This window comes from Corapipo altera, unplaced genomic scaffold (assembly GCF_003945725.1).
Source record: "Corapipo altera isolate COAL_440 unplaced genomic scaffold, ASM394572v1 48, whole genome shotgun sequence".
NCBI classification, from domain to species: domain Eukaryota; kingdom Metazoa; phylum Chordata; class Aves; order Passeriformes; family Pipridae; genus Corapipo; species Corapipo altera.
The window spans coordinates 1,287,311-1,308,529 of record NW_020884931.1 but is presented as its reverse complement, the minus strand read 5'-3'; the positions used below and the strand labels follow the sequence as shown (position 1 = coordinate 1,308,529).

The following is a 21,219-nucleotide window of genomic DNA, read 5'->3' as shown; positions in this document are numbered from 1 at the left end:
AAATCTAGGAGCCTCTTCACTGAGTTCAGTATGTTTGAATAAGGCCAACAGCAATATGTCTAAACTGAAGCACAATACCACAGTATATTGAACTGCCAACAAAATCCCTCGCTTTGGTTACACTTTACCAGAGGTGGGGTTTTACTGTAAACAAGTGCAATTATTCAACATGAAAACCACAAAGGCCAACCTTAGAGCTAAACCAACAATATCAGAGTTTCATGAAAGAGAGACATAAAAGTTTGAGGGATGTTATTCCATGTGGTTTGCTTAAAAGTGCATGATTTGGCTAGAGGTAGGAATGATTCCTGTTTCAGCTGTCTTAGGTACATAAATGCTGGCTCTGCTGCAAACCCCTGTTGTGCAAGGGTAGACAGTTACTTGAGAGTAACTAAGCTTTGTACTGTGGGAATAAACCACGGGAGAAGGGGCAAGGGCCAAGAGATGGGCAGAGCAGAAAGTCTGTAGCAAGACTGTAAGCCAGTGTCTTGTAATCCTGAAAATAACAAGGGACTTGCTTACATCAGAAAGGTGGCCAAAAGGAAGCACCACAGATGCTTTTGAGTCTCTCTTTGTCATGCAAGGACCCCTGCAGAGCAAAAGACTGAAATTTGCTGACCCTATAGCTAATCTGAAGGAAAAGATCAACACTGTCAGGATACACTGCAAACAGGTCAGGTAAGTTTTTATTCTAGTTTTTAAATACTTTTCTCAGAACATCAAAAATTTGTCCACTGAAGAGAGCTCTTTTCTAACAGAACTTATTTTTTTCCCATGCTTATTTTGAAGAATTAGGGCAGTATTATCACAAGGCTGATTCATGGTCACATTGTGTGGGTATGGTGACAAAACAGCTTTTTATTACTAATCGATTTCATCACTTAATGTACCTTTTGCAAACCATGCCCTAGATTTCCCAGTTCCTTAACTGTTTCATGTCTCTTATGATACAGAGAAGGTGAAGAGCAGACCTATCCAACCTGGACTTAATGCTGGCATAAAACTTCAGTTCTCACAGTGGCAGTACAAAGCTGTTGGCAAGACAAGTTCCCTCTGTCCCTCCCTGAACATACTATTCCAAGAGAAGAATGTGAGCTGTGACCCAGGCTGGACACATTTATCAGTGATGCAGAAACCCTAGTGGTAGTCTTACACAGCTGTACCTTCATAGGTTTCATAAGCAAATGTCTGTGTACGTGTGTGTGAACAGGGAAAAAACAAGGTAAAGATAAATGTAGATATGTGGGCTTTGCCCAGGGAGATGAATTCACAAACAGGTTAAGTCACAACACAAGTACAGCAATCAGTGAAGTTACAGTGAAAAGACTTCTGCAAGTTTAAACACTATTCAGACCACACGCACACAAAAATTGCTTTAATAATTTATGATCAATATTTATAAGTAGCTTACTTAGCTTCAGGGTGAGTTCTATATGAGAACTTATTCTAGGGATGTCATTAAACACCATCACTGTCTGGGATCTGTACTCATATGGCAGTGTACTGCAAGAGACACCTTAAACCCCAAGGACAGTTGTCTTGATGTTGTTGTTTCTAAACATCAGTTTTGAAAATACTACTTTCCCTGATGTATTAAGCAAAAGCTGGTTCTTCCTTGCAGTAATGAGTCAGAGAGTTGCCTTGAAAAATGCCAAATCAGTAATTTTTGCAAGGACAAGAGCTGTATGTTGGTTCACAGCCAAAGAACTGAGGATCGTGTTTTAGAGGGTAACATTATGTATTCCAGCCTCATATCAATTCAGATGGCATTTCATTAATGTCATGGCAAAAATCCACTAAGCTTTGGCCTATAGCACAATAACCCCACTACATTAAATGTATTACTTTCTTGAGCATAGTAATAAAAAGTTCCAGAATCTGGGCTCACATCCCAAGTTTCCCTCTAATATTTCAGTTCTACAAACACTCTAACAAGATTGAGACTTCACAAAGTGAGTGTTTCATGGGATTTGCAATGAAGAAAAAGAGACAGAGTGCAGTTTGTACTTACAAGGTTGGACATTTGGGGTTTTGTGTGGGGTTTTTTTTATGGGTTTTGGTGGTTTTGGGTTTTGTTTGTTTGTTTGTTTATTGTTTGTTTTTTTTAAACTTACCAAGTTCATGTACAAAATGCACTACTTGCTGCAATGTCTGGGACATAATACAACAGGTCAATTGAATTTCTGTTCATAACCATAAGTTAGGTATCTATTCTGTTATCCAACTTTCCAACTTTGGTGACCTCCATCAGTTCACTTCTATTTTCTGCACATTTTCAGAAAACAAAGTGTATCAGGGCTGCAAGTATTTAAACTCTTTTATGATGAGCAAAATCTCTGAAACCATCTGCATGACTTCCAATGAAAGCTAGTTATGATTCTGTGTTATATTATTTATCCATGCACACATTATGTATTTGTCAAAGATAACTAAGCTCAATTCATGGATGAATAATTGATATTTTATAATCTGTAAAAACTGGAAAGTCAGGTTGAATTATTTAATGACTTCCTCTTCATCTTAAGCTTTCTGGATCTGATGCATTTGGTGTTTGTTTTTTTTTTTCATGTATGACATAGGAAAGGAATCAAAAAAAGAAAACACAATGTGTGGCAGGGGGAAGCTGGAATTTTCAGTAGGAAGTCAATTTTGTTCCTTATTCTCCTTATAACATCATAGTAACCTTTCATATGAGATATAAATGGGTTATATTTTAACCAAATTTCTGATTGTTGGGACACCTGAAGAAAAGTTCTAAGCAGTTTAGAGCAAGCACACTCCAGTCTGATATGGCAACTCTTACCCTGTGCTTTCAGGAAATTCAGAGCTACTATACATTAAATTCTATTGAAACTATCTGAAATTTAAACTTGCAAAGGCATGAAAATACTCACAGTTGAAAAAACAACAATAAACCCCTAAAGCAAACAAACAAACAAAATCCAAAAAACACCCCAAGCAAACTAAATTAAAAAAAATCACAGTCCTTAGATGACAATAAAGATTTTCTGTGTAGAAAATGTGATATTCCTGGGACTAACAGTGTATTCCCCCATTACCAGACTCTCAAGTTCCCTCTGTTCCTTCTCTTATGCCAGTTCTCTCATCAGTGGTGGAGGAGGCCACAAATTGGCTACAGTTTCCTGCAGGGAGTTTAGGAAGCTGAAGAAGACTTTCCTTCCAAAATACTGGGGTAACTATCTCCCTTTGGATGAACAACATTAAACATCTCTGGATTATGCAAATGTAGGCAACTTCCAGCTTGAAGAACTGAGAGGGATTTCAAGTCAACTGTCTAGTTTCTGATACAGATACTGAGATGTGAGAAGAATACAAGTGTTGTACCAGAAATCTGGACCCACAGGCAATGCTTCTGATTGATCAGGAGGCAACTGAAAGGACTCACTTGCTTTGGCAGATAAAATAGAATAAAATAGAATTGAATATAATAGAATAATTTCAGTTGGAAGAGACCTACAATGGTCACCTAGTCCAGCTACCTGTTTGCTTCACAGTTGACCAGAAGTTAAAGTATGTTATCAAGAGCATTATTGAAATGTCTCTGAAACACTGACAGGCTTAGGGCACCAACCCTAAGGAATCCTGTTCCAGTGTTTCAGCTATTTGCTAATACCATGATAGAACCTATAGTTATCCACAACGAAAAGGGATTACAAGAACTTAGTCCTGTATTCTGTACTTATTACTTTACCTGACTAAACTCTATATGATTGAAACCTCCTTAATCCTTCATAAATATTTTGAACTTTCATGAAGCTGCATTGAGCAGTTGGGACTGAACCCAAAGGTGAAAATAGTACTTCTTGGTGGTTTCCTAACTTGTAATATTTGTAAATTAGAAATCTGCCATGAGAAATCCAGGAATTGTGCATTTGGATCTTGATGCTAGATTTTGATCTAAATATCTTCCTCTATATTAGAATATGCCTTATTATTTGAGTGGTAGTTGAAGCAGCAAGTTTATAATATTTTTCAGTACACTTACTCCAAAGTGTACATAAATTTAAATTTATGTATTTATATATACATTTCTAACTATAAATTTAATTTCAAAAAGAAAATAAATTATTTAGGTCATCTACAGTCTTAGGAGAATGACCCTAAGCATCATCACATACACAGACTTCACCTCTGGAAGATCTATTGGTAATTTTTAATTCTAGAAAATATATTCTTGCAACTATTGAATACATAGCAATTATTTTTCTACCAGTGACATGGTCTTCAGTGTCCTGCTGAGTTGAAAAGGGATTATTAAAGAAGGTGCACTCCTTTTAAAAAAACACTTTAATTGTTATCATTTTAACAAAGCTTAGAACCAATGATGAAAGCTATTTAATGCTACCCAAAACCAAAGAAAAATATTAAATAGCTATCACAAAATTAGGCATATTGCATTGTGCAAGGAATGAGGGCCAGAAGCCAGGTCTGTTGCTATTAATAACACATATGTAACCATTAACTTTTTACAGAACAAAATCAATGTGTTCTCTATTACCCTTTCTGATAATACATACATACAAATATATTTCTAACATCTGTTGGCATGCATGTAATTTTTTCTCCCATGCCAACTGCTATTTTTAGTATTTGTTGCCTAATATTTAATTATTGAGGACAGCTGATGCAAGATTTAAAACACAATAGAACATCCTTCGAACATTTATTAAATTCTTTCTTACAGCAATGGCTTAGAGTTTAGCTCTAACAATGTGTTGGCAAAAGCATTTTACTTGCCTTCTCATTAATGATGTATTAAATCACTTCTCCCCAATTACTGTGCAAAAACACTCATTTAAGTCAGCAAGAAGGTTTTCACTAATTTCAATAGCAACCTTAGAGCAACATTAATATCAAGTGTAATAACACACTTGTTGTAACAGTATTTCAAGAAGCATAACATGGCTTTTGAATCCTACCCAAGAAAAGAAAAAAGCACCTGTTGCTTTCAGACAAAGTCATTTTACTTCTGCTGTTTTTTGTTTTGTGTTTCCCCCCAGTAACACGGAGTCACAATGACACACTACCTGTCACGGCCTGCTGGTCATCCACCATTAACTTTAAACTTTTTCCTCGCCGAACCACACGCACTGTGTGCCACTCATTATCATTGAGGTTATAGCCAGCAAAAAGGGTTTCTGGACCTTTGCCTGTAGGATATGCCAAACAGTCATTATGCAATCTTTAAATCAGTTTACATGTGAACCTCACAGAGAGAGAGACAGAGACTCGCTGGGCAAATGTTAAAACTCACCAAAAGTCACACCAAGCAAGAAAATTACCAAGTATAAGCAAAACTCAAGTGTAGAACTACTACATTAAAACACTGTTAATGTATATTAAACTATGTAAATGCACTTTATATGCACCAGGTTTTCATAAATAGGCACAGTCAACGTGGATTTAATTGTGCACTTTTCAAAAATATACAGGCCTTTAAGAAATGGGATTACTGAGCCAAAAGAACTTCAGCATGCATTTACAAGACTGATTTTTTTTCCTTCTTTAAACATTATTTGGTGGAAAATAACAAGTGGTAAATGTGTGTGCATGTGTGTTATATTTTTCTTAACTTATGTCAACTTCTCTCTTCATTTAGGCTCTGTTTGTTTATTAGGACTTCTCAGAACATCATCTATTACCTGATCATCTAGATGACTTGCTAATATTCAGATCCACTACCTTCTTATGTTAGCAGAGCTTTGAACCATACTTTCCTTTTTCATTTAATGGATACCTTTTTTATAATCTGCTATTTCTGTCAGCAGTACAGAAAACATTTTTGAAGCAAATTCTATGTATAGCACAATGTATGTGCAATAACCAAAGTATTCACAAACCTAGGATTTCTTTAATACCTAGGAAAAATTTTCATGTAAGAAAAGGAGAGTGGAAATTGTCACTTGCACTGTTGACCAAGAAGAGAAAGAGAAAAAGAAAAATTCTGACTTTAAACTGTCATTGATATGAATAGGTGATTGAACAAGCACTGAATGAATCACTCAAAAATTATATGCTGGCTGTCCAAAATGTAAAGCTAATCTGCAATTAACAAATTATATTCTTGTAAAATACAGATGTCCCTGGTCTGTTTTTTTAGTTCCTGTGGCAGAATAAATGCTGCTGATAACTAAAATTTGCCAATTAATTTCTGATCGCCTCAGTACGAGAGAGATGGAGCTTCTAGAGTGTGTCCAGCAGAGGGCAACAAGAACGACTGGTGGACTGAAGCATCTCTCCTATGAGGAAAGACTGAGAGAGCTGGGCCTGTTCGGCCTCCCAAAGAGATGACTGAGAGGGAAGCTCATTAACGCACGTAAGTATCTGAAGGATGGGTGTCAAGCAGCTGGAGCCAGGGTCTTCTCAGCAGTGCAAAGCAATAGGACAAGAGGCAGTGGGCACAAACTAATGCACAGGAAGTTCCAGCTGAATACAAAGAAGAACTTCTTTACTTTGTGGGTGACCACACATTGGAACAGATTGCCCAGGGAGGTTATAGAGTCTCCCTCACTATCTTGAAGATATTCAAGAACCATATGGACACAATCCTGTGCAATGTCCTTTACAATGACACAGCTTGAGCAGGAAGGTTTGACCAGATGACCCCACTGTGGTCCCTTCCAAGCTTACCCATTCTGTGATTCTGTAAAAGAGGCACATAATAAAATAACTTTTGATACAAAAACATTATGGTTACCCTTAGTCAGACATTATCTCCACTGTGTCCCTTCCAGGTGACTACATCCCATGTGTCGGTCTTCTTTTGAAAGGGATATGCCACTAGCTCTGAAATTGCTCACGTTTCTACTTAGATTATTTTCCAGTCAGCACAGGCTAAGTGTGATGGGTGAGGTCTGTTCATAAATGGGTATTATATGGCATTATCTAAAATCAAAGCCTCTCTGACTTCAGGACTGCACAGAGGGAAAAGGACACAAAGAGCTTGATGCAGCTGTCCAGCGCACTAGACATTTTCATCTCAGATGTTTTCCATTTTATATCAGCATTTTTAAATTCCTGTTGGTTTGTTGTCCTGCTTTTATATGCAACTTTTGCTATTTTGAGCATGCCAAGGGATCTCCAGGAACAAAAACACTAGCTACAGCAAAGGTAGTGACATTCTGATACTGTTTCTCTATGTCTCTGTATTGACACTAAGTTAGGAAAGGTGTTTGAACCCACCAGAAGGAGATGATTGGTGTCAACTACCTGTCATTCTGTTCCTTACATGTTTACTTTTTCTGACAAGAGAAAGACCAGTTTTTGCATAAAGCTTAAGTAAATAATGTTCTCTTTGAATGGGGTGATAAAGATCTCTTAAGCAATTTCTATTATTCTATTAAGTACTTCAATGGAAGCAATTGCTAACAGCAATGGATGAATTTACAAAAAATGCTTAGATGACATGAGCAAAAAACTTAGTGAGAGTCAATAGGCCTGCCTAGAAATACATCATTTAGTATTATTGTAAATATATTTACACTTCTTCACTTGTTAGTCCAACTCCTTTTTTTTTTTTTTTTAATTTTTAAAGTAATTGAACTACTCAGTCTACCTTATCTCACTTCAGATTTCTAAAAGACCTAAAAGCATATGCAATTTTAATTTACTCTCACATTAAGAACCCTCTGTAGGGTACCATTCGTGTGAAGTTGCCTTGGTGTATATAAATATCAAATCCAATTTGGCTGCTCACATTTATACAAGCAAATATATCTATTAACTTTTAATGGCTAGGGACTTGCAAACTCTTCCTGTTGTAAAATTAAATGTATGTTTTCCTATGCATAAGTCTATTTTCCTTGTAAGAGTACTCTGAGTAAAAAAAAAATCAGGTCAGAACTACTTGTAAGCTGTCTGTTCACACCGCACGCAATCCAAAAGAGGATTAATGGGACCTATGGTGAAAGGGTTATAAAAAGGACAAACCTGGATATAACATGCTAGGGGAGCAGTGCACTGAAAACAGTCCTGGCCTTGTGCAAACTAGCTACCTCACATGGTAAAGAGACTTTTCTTTCCTGAAGCTGATCTCTAACATAGAAGGGCTTTTCCTTTGTCGTAGAGAGGACAAGAAACTACCAAAAAGCAAGATGCAGTGCCCAGGTATTGTGCCTCTACCTGTCCCATCATGCTCCATCTCTGCAAAGTAGTACAGTTTTCCATGGCAGCTGGAGACGTAGATGAGGAAGAATGGATGCTCAGCATTCCTGTGCAAATGCAGTGCTTGGGCTGCTTCCTGGCCAAGAATATACTTTTGCATATAAGAGCAGTAAATGTGCTTTTGAACAGAGTACTTAGGAGAAAATTATCTAAATACTTAAACATAAAAACCTGTAGGAATCCCTTGAGACCACACAAGAGTACCAGAACTGCAGAAGAAGACTCTTAACACATCTTGTTAAATGGCATTGGCCAACCTCAAAGCTAGTTTATATTAGTTCTTTCTTCACTAACTTTCAAATATATTGACCTAAAACTAATTTAAACATCACATTACTGAGATCATAACCATTCAGAGTCTTCTTCTGCCCTGGTTTATAGTTCTCTACTTTATAATGAATCTACTATAAATTTATATTTAGTAAATCATTGACTCTCCAGTCTTATTCTGACTTTACACTGACCTGATTCCATTTCATTTAAATCACAGCAGCAGAAAGTGCTCTTAAATAAGCGTATTTAAATAAGAATTGGCATATTGCCACTTTTTTTTTTTTTTGGCAGGTGGCTGTTCTAGGCTTTTTAAAAAAAAAAAATTCAATATCTCCCACAAAAAGAAAAGTAAGAATCCCAATTAAAAAAAAAAAAAAAAAATTTTTTCTCATGGACTGATACTACTTTTCCAAACTTATGTCGCTCCGCTTCTATTTCCCATGCTGTCCTTCACCTGGAATTCATTTGTTTCTTTCTAGACAGGTCAGGGTTAATTTGCTTCAAGTACCTAGCCAGCCCTGGTTCACATTCTGAGTTACTGATTCTCTCAGATACTAATATCTCATTCATAAACCTTTCCTTTCTGAGACAAGATGCAAACTGGAAAAAAAATCCGCTACGTATCTCCTCTTGCTTAAGTATGAAATTTATTATAAACGTCTGTGTTCAGCTCTTTTCTTGTTTTTAAGGCTTAAATAACTACTAGATTTAATGTGTCCCTAGAGCAAATGAATAGTACCAAATAAAAAACTACTGGCACTTTTATGGTTATCATAGTTTGCTCATAGTCCATCATGCCAGTAAATTTGCACATCCATTTAGAAGCAGGTAATTGCTTGGACCACTATCCTTTTACACAGCAAAATGCAGACTGTGCAGTCAGTTGATACAGGTACAAATCTTGATGTTGCAGTTCATTATAAACTAGGACATATAAATGTAAAGTCCCAAAAATTCCATGTTTTAGGTTTACTTAGGCACCCAAAGTTGAGCTTACTTTGTTGTCAGCACCTCAGCTGGAACTTAACAGTCTTTGGTCCTTTTCAAAGCTAAAGGAAAAAAGTATGAACCTCCAACACAAAAAATCTTATTTTCAGTGTGCTGAACCTGCTAAATGTTCTCTGGAGACTTCTGTTCTCTTTAGTATCTTGTCAGGAGCCTATTCAGCCTAATTCAAGTACTGAAGATTTGCTGAATTCAAATGAATCAGTCGATTAATGGTGATATGCATACTTTTTTCTCTAATATATATCTATCCCGTGGTGCTTTTATTTTAATCAACTATTTAAACAGAACTTCATAAAAAACCTACTGATCCTTTTGAAAGGAGGTACCAGCTTTTGGCATTGCACCAAAACATTCAAATCTAGTTGTCTGAACCAAACACCGAATCATTATTGGTTCTTACAATGCCACCCACCACTACCAAGGCACATACCAAAATCCTTGGAGCATTCAGTTCTGTAATCAAGAGTAGATATTAAAAATGAAGTATAGAAAGAAGGACAAAGTAAATAGAGACTAGCAAGGGAGACTGGATGGTTCAGTGAATGCTGTAATAACCTATGGAACCCAAGTTAGATACAGGCAAGTCACTACTATCTGTTTATCGGTCAGCATAAGAAAGATCAGTGGTTTCAGTATGCTCACAGAAAACTATGAATACTACAGCTATCAATATCAGGTGGGATTTAGGCAAAAAGACATTTGGACAAGAAGACAAAACCCTGAGATCACTTCAGTTAATACAGAATGTTACTTTAAGTCAGGGTTGCCAGGATTTCAGATAGAGTTTTACAGCTAAAATAATGCATACTTTACAATTCAGCTTGCTATGTATAGACAGCTGAGTGTCTCTGAGAGATGCCTAAGAATGTTATTGTAAATACCTGATGTCAAACCAGAGAACTTTGCGCCATTTCATTTATGTTGCTTTCCAGAGCAAACCTAGTGTGCCTCTAATCTAGGCTTCTGTTCCAGCATTCAGCCAGTCACAGTCACTGTGCAAAGCTCATGAGGCATCTATATTGCATACAGTCTACAGCACAAAAAGTTCAGAAAAGTTTCCTCCAGAACTAGCTACAGAAACACAAGACATACAAGGGAAGGCATCTTAACCTTCACTATCCTTTCTATGGTGGTTGGTTGCAGAAACATTTCTGAGTTTCCAAAACACTCATGTGTAAACTTGAATTTAAAAAGTCAATTAATACAGTGGATCAACTATATTTTAAATTACTCTGTCTGTATCATCCTGAAATTCCCTGACTATGCATGTTTCTTGACAATAGAAAAACTACACTGTCTTTTAAAGATTAAAAATATGTGTCATGTTATCATTTACAGCTAACCGATAAGTTAAATTAAGAAAGCCTTATTGCAGGTCAAAGAAATTTTGTCCACTATATTTTGTTCCCAAAAAACTCATACAGAAAATTCCACAAGAATAGCACATTCACTGAATTATATCAAGCAAAACTTATCAGTCTTGCACTGTTTGATCAAAATGTTCCAGCCCACAACAGCTTTACTACAGGTAAAATTGCTTTTGTAATTTGGGTGATGTATTGGCAGTTCAGGGTATTTTTATTACCTTTTTTTTAAATAAAAATGACATTTCAAAAATTAAAACAAAGGAGATTGGAATTGCTAATATCATTCATTAGCCTTCATTTTAGCCATAGAAGAGATTTGCTCATATTCTTTAGAATAAGAGGAATATAATGCTAAATCTCTTTCTGTAGAGGCACTCATAAAGAAATGCAGAAAGCTAAGCAAAGCACTTTTGAAAATTCTACTGGCTCCCTCTACATGACCAAACTACAAACAGACTGCATTTCATATTGATCTAGCTCACTAGTAAGGAGAAACACCATACACAGTGAATTCAATGGAGAATAAAAATCCATAGAAGGTTATGAAAAACAATCAACCCAGGAATGTTGGATTCCAAAATTTGGATACGAGAAAAAGAAAACTGCTAGGTTTAAACAAAAGCCTTGGGCTAACAGAGACTGGGGAAAAACCTCCATCTAGGGTCCAGACAAGGATCCATTGATTCCACAGTTTGGAATGTCCTGCCCAAGCCCAGAGAAACCATGCCCTGATTTCATCAAGCCAGTGCAGAAGGCTTATTGTGTTTTATCTCTCCCTTTTTGTTCCCTGGATCCTGTGCATTCTGCAAACCTGAATACCTCTTTGCCCCATGTAATACCCCTAAGATAAAGTGGGTTTTCCTCATGAGGTAATTATAAGTCCCCAAATTTGTTAACCTGGGTTTTTCCCTTATGTCATCCCCTGAAACCCCCTGTTTGTAATAAATTGTAATAATTACAACCCCCTGTTGAATATGTAGACCCTAAATCCTTTAAATATGAACTTGTAAGTCCAATAAAGCATTCCAGTTCTCTGCCTCTGCTGGGATCATCGTAGTTATTGACTCACTACACAGGAATCAAGCACCATATCCAACTCCGAGGACACAAAGTTTTCTACAGACACTTGTATGGTTCCTTTCTCTCTGTTCTGTGAATTTGCTTCCCCTGCCCATGGTTTGAGCTGCTCAGTATTTCCCCTCTCCTGACTTTTGTCTTCCTTTCGCCTTAAGCAAGTTATTTATGCTGAGGTGTAATATTGTACATACTCATCAATTAATTTCTTTTAATCTGTGAGATATTAACTGTTGGTGACATATCACTACCTAAATAGAGCCAGTGGATCCAGGTGGGAGGGCAAAACATAGACAATCTATTAGATCAACTAAATGTAAGAATTGTACCAATAAAGGCACTGATGATGAACCACTGTCTCGTGAAAGCCTATTCTCTACAAATAGAACAAGGACTGGTACTCAGTTTCAGCAAGACAGAGAAAGAAAGAAAATATCAGAAAGTAGTAAACTTTAGAGCTGGAAGTCTTGGTCTCTAGACTTCCATGACAGAACAAGACATATGTAGAAGACAAACACATGTTCTCAAAATTGCAAAGTCTCCTTTGCTGGTTAATAATTGGGTCTATAATAATTTGAGACATATTTCCTGAAAAAATCATCTTGAAATTGCAATCACAACCATATGTGAACTCAGAGTACATGAGAGGATAAAAATGATTTTTTTACTGAGTTATGAAATGTCTAACCCAAACTTAGAGACATTTCTCAACATATTACTCCAAACATTTATGGTTTAAAATTAGCTGCATTTTAATTTAGTCTTGTAAGTCATATATCTAAGTAAATGAAGCACAAACAGTCCTAAGGACATGTAATTTTCTTGTTGGAAATAATGAAAGAAAAGTATCTTTTAAAAGCAGCTAAAACCAGAAGTCAGCTAGATCTCTGTATTTTTAATAAGTGTGCAGTTTCTCTTTTGTACTGTTCTCTGAGGATCATGACTATCAGAAAATGTGCTAAAGGTACTAAAGGTTTTATGAATCTACCCCAAGGCCCTGAACTAAAGGGACTTTAGTCATGGACTAAAGTCAGTGAGCTTGAAAAATATGGTTGTTTCTTTGTCAGCTCACTGCTGAACCTTTTGAGACAAATTTTCAGAAATCATGCTGAACTCAACAATTGACTTTGCTGTAGGTAAGGTGAACGAGAACTTTCAATACATGGCAATTCTATGCTAATTTAAAGCAAACTTGAGCACAAAATTATTTACTTTGTACTTAGTGACAGTAAAGAAATGTCCTCTTGCAAAGATCGTGTAGCTTCTGTGGGTCTGTAAGGTCATATCGTGCCTTGAATCATGTTAAATTTTCTAAAATAACCTCAAAACCTAACAGTGTGAGTTGATATTCAGCAGACTCACTCTCACAAACTCCTTGCGTGTCTTTAGTAGACCTTAATTTGTTTTCACCTTAGTTTGACATGGCTGCTATAATGAAAATTTCCAAACATTTTAAGCTGAATACATTTAAACACTTTGTTTTAGGTCAGACGGACTTAACACAAACACTTTCAAGTCAACACCTTCCACTTCATTCTACCTAAGCTATTGCAGTACGATAGGAAAGCAGCTATTTCACAAGCCTGTTATCCCATTTTCTCAGACAGGTTCCCAGTTCCCAGAACACTCCTGTAGCTGAGCCTGAGAAAAGATCACAGAAGGATGACAGTAAGGGAAGCCAGATGAAATGTCTGACCACCAAAGAGGGGAAGGACTTGAAGAACCTGGACTGAGTTACTGCAAAAGCTCACACAGACACACAGTGACACTGAATGATACAGAGAAAAAAGTCAGTTTGGTCTCATAAATGAAATAGCTTATTTGTTTTTTAAAATATCATTCAACACAAGCTAGTATATTGCATAAAGAAGAAAAAAAATGGGAAATTTTAATTCATTTACAATACTGAAATTTTCCCATGCCAAATGTTTGTATTACACAGAGCTTTCTTATACTGAGAGTTTGTTTCAATGGAAAGTTCCTTTTAACCCCTGTTTAACAAAAACTTCGTAAAACTGGTAGAAGAAAGAGCAGTTATGTCATCTAGAGTTATTAGTGTTTACTTTTTCCCACTTCTATAAAAGGAATAGGATTGAAAATCATAAGAACTGACTTGGGAACCCCTATGTAAAATAGTAACAAGGCTAACATGAAACCCCAATTTTAAGAAATATTGGGGTTTTTTTAAAGTAAATAGTCACTGTTCGGATATGACTTCAATGGCAGACAGTCTCTAAAATTCAATAATTCTGTACAAATTCAGAGTTCTGTAAATAGTACTGATTCATGAAACTTGGTTTAAAATAAGAGGAAAAAAAGTGATCCTAAAATGAATTCAAGTTAATTTTCTGCTTTGCAAAGAAGAGTTAGTTTTTTACCTCAGCAGACTTACTATTCTGGTCTTGACTACCCGAACCAAAAGTCCCAAACCCTACAAAACACTGGGGCAGAAACACACATTCCCTGTTCTGGATTTCTAGAATCAGAAAGAATATGCCTCAAAGTTTTCAAAGAAACAGAGAGCAATACACCTGGCAATCTTCTTTTCCTTACACATCATCTCCAGAAGTTACTATTCAAATAGAGTGCCTCAGCTTCCAGAGGAAACTTGCTGTCTCTGAAGAGATCTGGAGAAATTCTGACTTGAAAGAAGGATTTCACCGTAAGATGACTATCTAAATAACTTTGATAGTCTGGACCTTAATCACTGTTCTGCAAATCGCTGTCATTCAAAAAAATGTTTGTCATAAACAAAGAACCTGAAACACACAGCTGCTACAGGAAACAAATAAAGTTGATCTCTACATGTACCCTTCTGATCCTGAAGAACCCGTTACTGCTTTCCACTTGAACCCAGTGAAGGGAAAATAACCTAACTTATAGCATTTTTTTTGTAGAAAGAGTAGGTACTTTTTTTTTTTTTATGGAGAGAGTTGAAAAATTTGTTGTACTTTGGCTACATTATAAGTGACAATAGGAAAAAAACAGAAACAGATTTAATCACACATTAGCCTGACTTTGACATTGACTGTGCCCATTTATATCAAAACCATGGCTGTCAAAACTCTGAAGTACATTTTAAGATATAAGTAAGCACAATTTAAGTATGCTTATCCATAATTTACCTTTTAATAAAAAAATACCTTTATGTTTAGTCAAAATGAACATAATAGAAAAAAACCCACTTAAATATTTCATTTTACCCTTATATTTTACACAGTGCACTTAAGAATAAGCAGATTGGTAACTAGCTGGTATAGAAGAGAATTTGGACTGTGACTTTATTTTAAGAATAAGCTCCTTTTAATTTACAGGTGTCTTCATCCCAAAAAACTGCTGTTACAAAATAGTTACAACTAAATCTCACACTGATATCCTTTTCTTTTTTTACTTAAAATGATGAATTATAACATTTTGCCTAGTTAAGAGTAACGAGAATAATGTTTAAAGATTTATTATCCTTGATTATATAAGTGTTTTAAAATATCTTTACACTCATCATGGATCAAAAAGCATAATTTCTTGACACTGCTTATTCTTGGATACTGTTACATAGACAGGAGTCAAGCAAGGAGGACTAAATAGACATTTCAGATTGTTTTCAGAAATTACAAGTAGAAGAATACGAAGGTTGATCTCTGTTCTATAAACAGCCTCCACTATCTTTGATGGGTATTCTCTTGCACGCCTGAGTAAAAAAACATGGCTTTTAAATTTTATTACATGGAATTGATTTCAACATGAAGAGAATCTCTCCAATGCTCTTGTGCCATTTATTATCTCTTAAGGTTTGTGCTCAGCATCAGTGAGTGACAATTTTTTTGAACAAAACAAGTAAGCTTCTTGACAGAAGTTCCTACTTGCCCTTTTTGTTAAGGTATGCTCTGTGTCTTGCTTTATGTAATTTTAGGGAATTAAGAATTGACTTTTATAGGTAGTGCTGCTCTTATTCATAGCCAATTATCTTGTCACCTGACTTCATAAGTGTCCTACCTCATGTTAGCTGGAGATACAAGAATACTGCTTCCCCTGAGAGTGAATGGTGAAGTTTTCCCTCCTAGGAAACAGCATACTTGCTTTCAAGCTGCTGAAATGTTATATAGCAAAAACTGCAGAGACAATTCAAAGTATAGCAGTAACCACAACACAAATTCACAAAGTAATTTTCACCTATACTCAACAACTATAGCGCTCAAATTTTAGTAAAACTAGAATTCCTTAAATGTCAGTGAGTTACTAACTATGCTGGTTATTTTCACTTCTGATCCAATTTCCACAAGTCACAGGTAAACAGTGAAACGTAAAGCATGTGAGTGAAAGATGGAATTTTGACTTACCTATTTGTTCTTTCTTCTTCAGACAGATCTTACTATTAGTGAGAAAAACAATGTGCGGAGACAGAGAGGAACTTCTAACTAATGAAATGTTATTTCTACATAGATGTGCTTCGCTCCTTGGAGAAAAATCTCAAAGAATATAAATCATGAGAAATAATACCAAAGAATTACTATAAGCTACAAGAAGCACAGCTCCCTTTTTTCTTTAATTGCTTTTCCTCGTTCCATGTCTTGGTCTTCATCTTGTGTCTTGTGGCTTCAAGACTGCCTAGACAAATAACTGCTGAAGAATTCTTTGCACATTTCCCAAAGGGGACTGCATCTCAGAAAGCCAACTTTATCTTGATGTCTCAACTCAACAGAGTAATATCTCCTTTGAAGTGACTTGTCTGATGGATTGAGGCCTAGAAATCAGCTGGAAGGGAGCATAAGTTAACCTCTTGACATGTCATCCAAAAAAGCAATATGTTTGGATGGAAATTTTAACAGCTACCTGAATATAATTCATTAAAGTTATTGTCAAGAAGAGATAATAAGGAAGCAGTTATGTGGTTCCAGTAATAAGCTACTGAGTGCTTAAAATGTTATGATAGATGTTTCATGCATTTTAATAGACATAAATGCAAAATGTGCTAGATACAGAGTAAGTGCTTTTAATACAAGAAACTGCTCATCAGTGACACGCACTGGGTAGGTGTTTTTAATGTTATCAGCTCTTCAAAAAAAGTACATTGAAAAATGAATTACTGTTCTTATAACATTAATGAAGAATAATGTTGTAGCTAAGTGCTTGCTAGACTTTTTCATCAAGATTGAACTTATGAAGTGATGACTTGCTGCAGAGAAGCGAAGAAACTATAAAATAGCCCACCTTTCTGAAACAGTCATACAGCTAAAACTAATAAATACTTATACAATGGGTTTTTTACAGATGCAGTAAAGGAGGGGCTGTCAAAATGCCACAGATGACTCAGAAACCATGTTCTGTGAACTTGTATTTATGCAAACAGGCAGATAACTCAGTTTCTGTACTGCATATGAAAAAGACAAAAACTCTATGCTCTTGTACTGTTCCCAACTGTCTATAATCACATTTCACTGATCTTAATTCTTAAAGAGTAAGATAATTACTTGCTAGGGATTTAGTCCAGATTTCCAGCAGAACAAATATACAAATGTATCAAAATAATTTTAATTTATTCAAAATTTTAATGTGCCACCCTTTTCATTTCCTCCCTTTTTTCTTTCTTTCTTTGACTGAAGAAAAGGTAGTCAAGCTTTCCCTAAGCAGCTTGGCTCTCCTAATCACAGAAAACTGAGAAATAGGATCAGATCTGATTCTCACTGAAATTAATTGCACTTTTTTAATAATGTAGAAATGTTCTATTCATAATGTCTATTTATTATGATAGGACAGAAAGAAACTTGGCAATTCACCTCAACATGTGTTAGAGCTACTGCAATATTCACTAGCCCTGTAGCTCTGTTACTGGGAACCAGACATCCCATTCAAACTTCACTCTGATAGTTTCCCTCTCCCGTTTCTTACTCATGTATACCCATTTTATTAAAAAAAAATAAAGAAAAACATGTATTAAATGAATTCTTTACAAGTATATACTAGGTCAGAACGATGGCTGTGAGCATGTGATGTATTGATCAGAAAAACAGTATCTACCTGCAGAGAGATGGCAATTTGTTTGGTTTTCCTTGAAAAGTTTTCAAGATAAGCACAGTGCCACTGATTTAGTAAGGCATTGCATTTGGAAAAACAGTCCTATGAATTTTCTTAATACATTTAAATGCTTTCTGAACTAAACTAGTAATCATTTTAGTATCTTTTTACACAGACTTCTTTGGAAAAAAACCCATAACTTTCTATTCACTGAAAATAACTCTTCAAATAGTAATATTGTAATAGAAAGACTGGAGTATTTCTCCATAGAAGTTTCATTTATAAGCACTTCTAAATGTTTTCTACAAACATATTTATAAAGGTTCATCACAAGAGCATTTTATATAAGAAACAGAGAGCCCTAAGAAACAATGGTAAAAAAATGTGAAAAGAAAGGTATTTTTACATTAAGACTGAAAGTATTTTTAATCTGTGTATAAATTTAGAAACATTATCAACTGACCAATGCTGAGTTACTGTTATTTTTTCTTAATACTGAATGCCAAAAATTACTTTCTTTACAAAGAACTACAGACCAAAATTTCTTGCCAGAAAGCTCTTAGAACTAAGTCAAAGACCTTATTCACAATGCTTAGTACATATGAAAGGTCAACTTAATTAATGGTTTATCCTAATTTGACTGGATTTTTCAGTACTTAAGATTCTTTTTTTTTAGAATTTGTTGAAATATTGGCTTGTGCTATCTGCTACCCTCTGTGTGGTAATTTTCATAGAATCTGATTATAAAGTTCAGAATGTATACATCTCAGTTGATGACAGACTTACACATTTTTTCCAAATTTAATGATTCTGTGATTATTTTCACTAGCAATTTCCTGTTTGCTCTGAATATAGGGTATAAACTCATGATAAAAGCATTAGGAAAAGAAGGTGCAAAGTAAGAGGGGAAATGGTGCATAAGACCCACTAGTTCAGCACTGTACTTTCAAGAGCAGCCTGGAAAAGCAGGATGGCTCTGTAGGAATCACTACTCTAACAGTCACAGCTTCCAGTGACAGACTTGTTTGGGACTACTGGAACTACAGAAATTGCCTTATCACAGGAAGTCCTTGATGTATTTCCACTTCATTAAAAAAAAATATCAAACTATCAACTTCCTGCTGCTTCTTATGGCTGTATAATCTTATATTTACAAAAATACATCCATATTCTCTCAAGCATTATTTTTTCCTAGCATACCTAGCTGCTCCATGTGGGAAAGCTAATCCATATTTGTAATCCTCCCTCTTGCAGTGACCTGTATTCTTCCTATTTAAGGTAATCATGAGGAACTGGAACTAAACACACATGCAGCTTTCAAGAAGCAGAGAAACTATGACTGCATAATAGCATAATGCTGCTTTCTGTTCTGGTCTTACAGGAACCCCATAGCTACAAATATCCATTGGGATTCCTGGTCACTTCTGAGAACTGAACTGTTTTACAAGACCTATTTACAATGACTGCACAATTTCTTCAGCTCAGTGCTAACAGTCTCCATTGCTGCACTTGCATAATTAAGATTACTTTTTCTAGCATGCATTACTTTGTACATATTTAATTCTGCCTACCATTTTACCATCCAGTCATTCAGCATTTTGAAATCTTTCAGAAAACCCTCACATACAGCACTTCATTTGAGTTTCCTAAATAATCTCATTGCATTTGCAAATAATATCATCTCAGTATTCCTCTTCATCTCTCAATCATTTTTGAATAAGTTAGTAGAGATTCCTGTGGGACCAGTTTTAGCGAGCAATAAAGCAGAGTTTTACTGTGAAATGACTGCCACTGCAGCCCAGTTCACCAATATGAATGACATTACATTAGCTTTTATATATTCTTCTCCTGAAGAAAATAGTATTCAATTGCTTTGCTATCACTGATTAGAACAGCATTCCTCATTACCCCTACAAGATTTGACTGTAACACCCACTTTCTGTCATGGAAAAAAATTGTGAGGATAATTTAAATCACCAGTCCTGAAATTTGATTAAGTCATCTTACTTCTCAAAAGCTGAATAAGAAAAACATAAAATAAGAGAACTTTAGGACCTGCTATACATGAAAAAGTTACTTTCAACTGCTTCTTCCCATTAAAATATTTAAAAGGCCTAGTCTACTTCTTCTGAAAAATCCTTTTATGAAAGATTTGATAGGGCCAGTATGAGCTAAACACACACAACTCCCTTGCATATAAATCAGGATCTATTAATTCAAGAAAATCTATTCTTATAGATCTAGCACATCCTGGAGGCTGCTTTGTCCCTATTGGTAAAATGAGAGGCTACACGCTTGCAGCAATTTCTGCTTCCTACCCTCCAAGAGTCCTCTTGTCATATTTAGTATTTTAGATGATCTTCTGTTCCCTGCTATGCTTTAAAAGTGTAGGCTGAAGGATCAGAGGGAACAACTTCAGGCCATTCCAGACCATTCCCTCAGGCTCTGCTTGTAAAACCTTGGCAGCAAAACAAAGCTCAGAGCCAGTTGATATGTAATACAGCCCCACACATATGCACTAAACTGACAACTATCTATACCCGGCATGGCAAAAATTAAAGTATCCACCAAAATATCACAAATGGAAACTCTACTATTTCTCATCAATCTTAAAGTAAGTTTCTGAAAATATTTACGTGGTAGTGCTAAAAAAGTAAGTCTTTATCTGAAAGTTAATCTAATGATTTTCCACCACCAATTAGGGCAACTAGCCTTACTGTATGTATTTTCAAATTTATTTAAATAATCATATATTTAAGTTTTTATTATTGCCTTTTTTATTGTGGCTATTGCAGAGCACACTGCTATACCTTGAGAAAGCCACAGATATATTACTATTATATATTTGATTACTGAGGCCCCTGTTAAATCAGTTATATCTTTAAAGTACCATGAGTAGAATGTGGGACTTAAAAAGATAAAAACAAGACAGATGAAAAGAGTGAAAAGAAAGGAAAGAAGTATACACACAAAAAAGGAAAACATCTGTTTTCTGGCAAGAAAACTTGAAATGCTATTTTATTGACAGTCTGCCAAAAGACTAATGGCAATTTTCCCCTCTGTTAGCTAAGAAAGAGCAAACACAGATGAGGTTTTATAAGCAGCAAGTAGAATGCAGGCACAGAAATAAACTTTATTGCTGTCCTTCTCGTAGGCTGGAAGCACTGATAGAGTAAAGCCTTCAGTCCCTAGCAGCTGACCTTGAAAGCTTTGTCAGTAGGGAGAAAGTAAACATGATAGACCCTTTAATGGTCAGCCAGCATATCTAAAGCATTTATTTTCACTTTAATGAAGGTTTGAG

The 21,219-nt window shown here is 35.6% G+C and overlaps 1 protein-coding gene across 30 annotated transcripts in view; it reads right to left on the bottom strand.

The window, feature by feature from the left end:
• The window catches only part of NRXN1 (neurexin 1), a 706,226-nt gene that overhangs the window by 381,326 nt on the left and 303,681 nt on the right, over nucleotides 1-21,219 (bottom strand). For all 30 annotated transcript variants that reach the window (XM_027659276.1, XM_027659316.1, XM_027659314.1 and 27 more), the window contains one exon: nucleotides 5,049-5,171. In XM_027659276.1, coding sequence (XP_027515077.1) covers nucleotides 5,049-5,171 — 123 coding nt within the window. The remainder of the gene's footprint in view (nucleotides 1-5,048; nucleotides 5,172-21,219) is intronic.